General features: G+C 48.2%; 1 protein-coding gene across 1 annotated transcript; it reads right to left on the bottom strand.

The window, feature by feature from the left end:
* Positions 1–1513: 1513 nt before the first annotated feature.
* Positions 1514–2287, bottom strand: LOC121442181 (meiotic recombination protein REC114-like). Its single transcript, XM_041643614.1, has one exon. It carries the CDS (start codon positions 2285–2287, stop codon positions 1514–1516), a length of 774 nt encoding a protein of 257 aa, XP_041499548.1.
* Positions 2288–2553: the final 266 nt, after the last annotated feature.

Genomic DNA, 2553 nt, shown 5'->3' with positions numbered 1-2553 from the left:
TTGAGTTTAAACATTATACATTTTTTACTCAATTAAAAAAAAAACACAGCTTATTCTAAATCTTCAAAGTAGTAGAAAAAAAAGTTAGTCCTTAGTTATGTTGTAATTGCTGTTCTTATATAAAAATTAGTAGTGATAAATCTTATATAAAAATTAGTAGTGATAAAGTCATGACCAAAATGTATTTCAATATCACCATTATCATTAAGGAGATAGCTAATCAACCAGCTACCATTTTTATTTTCTTTATCCTTGTAATTCATTTTGCAGATAAGACATCTTGCGTGGGGGGATCAAAGGAAGTCCTGAGTGGATGTCTGTGTGTATTGTTGCCATGGACCCCGCCATTTCAAAAATCAAACCCTTAGACCATAGGATTCTCGGGTTAGGGTTAGAGCAACAGCAAAGCAAATGCCGACGGTATGTGCAGAAAATTTCCACCGTAGCATTCTCCCGTGGCTGTTTACAGCCTGCAGACTGCTCTCCTACCAAAACGGACGGCTGAGATTAGCTAAACCCGTCTCCTTGCTCAGCTGCACACACGTAAACTCGGCCTCCTTATCTGTACGCAATAACGCTGCGAGCGATAACCCCGCCCCCGTGAAACTATCCAGCAAGCACGCTGAGCGTTCAGGTGCTGCCGTTTCCCCATCAGAGGGCCCAGTCCATCCGAACTCAGTTTTTCTGTGTTCCTAAATTTGTCCTTCACTCCATTGCCACGCGAGTTAGGTCAGTCCCTGAAGCTATGCAGAACAAGGCAACATAGGCTCCAAAAGAAGGCTCGCCGAGCCGCGTGAAAACCTGAATTCTGATCCCAGCACCCACATAAAAAGTGGGGTGTGGCAGTGCCCGTGTGTAATCCCAGCACCAGGGGTGCAAAGAGGTCCACCCAGGATGGAGCCTTAGGGATAAGCAGCCTCATGAACCCGGGAACTCCGGGTTCAGTGGAAGACTGTCTCACCAAACAAGGTGGGGGACAAGGGAGGGGGCACACCCACCTCTGCCACTGACCCCTGGCCTCCAAAACTCACCCGAATATGCATACACCCTAAACAAACGAAACCAAAACAAGCCATCTGGTGCGTATTAGCAAATAATAAATCCCTGGAAAGAGGATGAAGAAACAGCGCTGTCAAAAGCTGTCAATGGCAGCTGTTTGTCTCAAAGTTCAACATTTCACAGGAGCTAAACAGTCTCCATAGACCTATGTTTAGACTTTTAAGATGACAGTTGTTATATGTGTTTGTTAGCGCAGGAAGGTGCGTGCGTGTCATGGCGGACGGGCGCAGGTTAAAGGGGGGCTTGCAGGAGTCTGGTCTCCTCCTGTCACGTGGGCCTTAGGGACAAAACAAACAAACAAACAAAACCAAAAACTACACACATCCTTACCTGACGATCTCTGCTTCCGGCCCAGAAATTTCTCACTCTTTTTTTTTTTTTTTTGGATTAATACTCTTTATTCTTCAAATACCTTCAGTTCCTTAATTGCATATATGTGCAGGGCTTTAGTTTCTCAACTCTGTGTGATCTTTCTAAGTTCCTTTTCCACCTCTTCCACAAATGCTGGAAAGTTTTGATCCATGAGGCATAAGCGTAGAAAGGGACCCAACTCTTCTGCTCCCCATGAAGATTGTTCATAGACTTGGGGCAGCTTCTCCGATGCCAGAATAGTCTGAGCTAGATGCATCACTGAAGTCCTTCCCTCCAGAGCGCCAGTGTCAGCTGCCACACACACCTGCTGCTCGAGATTCAGATAGGGCCCCTGCTGCAGTGGGTCCTTCCCTTGGCTTTCGCCTGCCCCCAGTGGGCCTGGGCTCTGCTGAAGCTGCTGGACCATGCTGTCAGGTGCCTGAGCGGTGACATAATGGGCCAGGGTCTGCACACAGTTGCAGCAGCGCTCCAGCGCCTCTTCCTGCGACTCTCCACTGAACTGCACACGAAACATGCGGCTCTTGCTCTTTATCGTTGTTCCAAACAGAAGACAGTCCATGCGCCTCACAATCTTCAACCAGCTCTTGCTGCCAACGAGCGAAAACCCTTCCAGGAGTGTCTGTCCTTGGGAAATGAAGAAATGACCCGATACAACGATGGTGAGAACGAGAGCCCCAGCTTCTTCACTGGATTCAAACACCTTCCATGAGGGCGAGGATGCTGCAGCACCTTCCGAGCTAGGCCCAGGTGACTCTCGCGTGTCCAAGAGCATGAAGCGGCCATAGCGCTTCAGAGGCCACTGGGAGACTTCTCCTGGGAGGCCGAGGCCCGAGCGGACATTTCCCGCCTCAGCCATGCCTGCCCCGAAATTTCTCACTCTTAACAGCAGAAGATAGCACAGTGTCTTAGAGGAACTTCGTTTTCTGAGCTTTTGATCCCAGCTGTTCCCCAGGTCTTTCCTCCTGTGTTACCATGACGCCTGGGGCGTGGCCTTATGGCACTTCCTCTTACATGCAAGCGGTCCTAGATCTAATCCACAGGTATTTGTTGATCATTCGTGATAGATTGAGATATCAGAGTGGCCAGGGAGGAGGGGTGTAGTTTATGTAAAATCAGTATCTT

This window comes from Microtus oregoni, unplaced genomic scaffold (assembly GCF_018167655.1).
Source record: "Microtus oregoni isolate MIOR12 unplaced genomic scaffold, Mior012 000087F_ref0000451, whole genome shotgun sequence".
In the NCBI taxonomy this organism is placed as follows: domain Eukaryota; kingdom Metazoa; phylum Chordata; class Mammalia; order Rodentia; family Cricetidae; genus Microtus; species Microtus oregoni.
Note: the sequence above shows the minus strand (reverse complement) of the source record. Positions and strands in the feature narration are given on the sequence as shown.

Excerpts from the sequence above, each read along its gene's own strand:
- LOC121442181 (XM_041643614.1), bottom strand. The coding sequence starts at position 2,287 with ATGGCTGAGGCGGGAAATGTCCGCTCGGGCCTCGGCCTCCCAGGAGAA.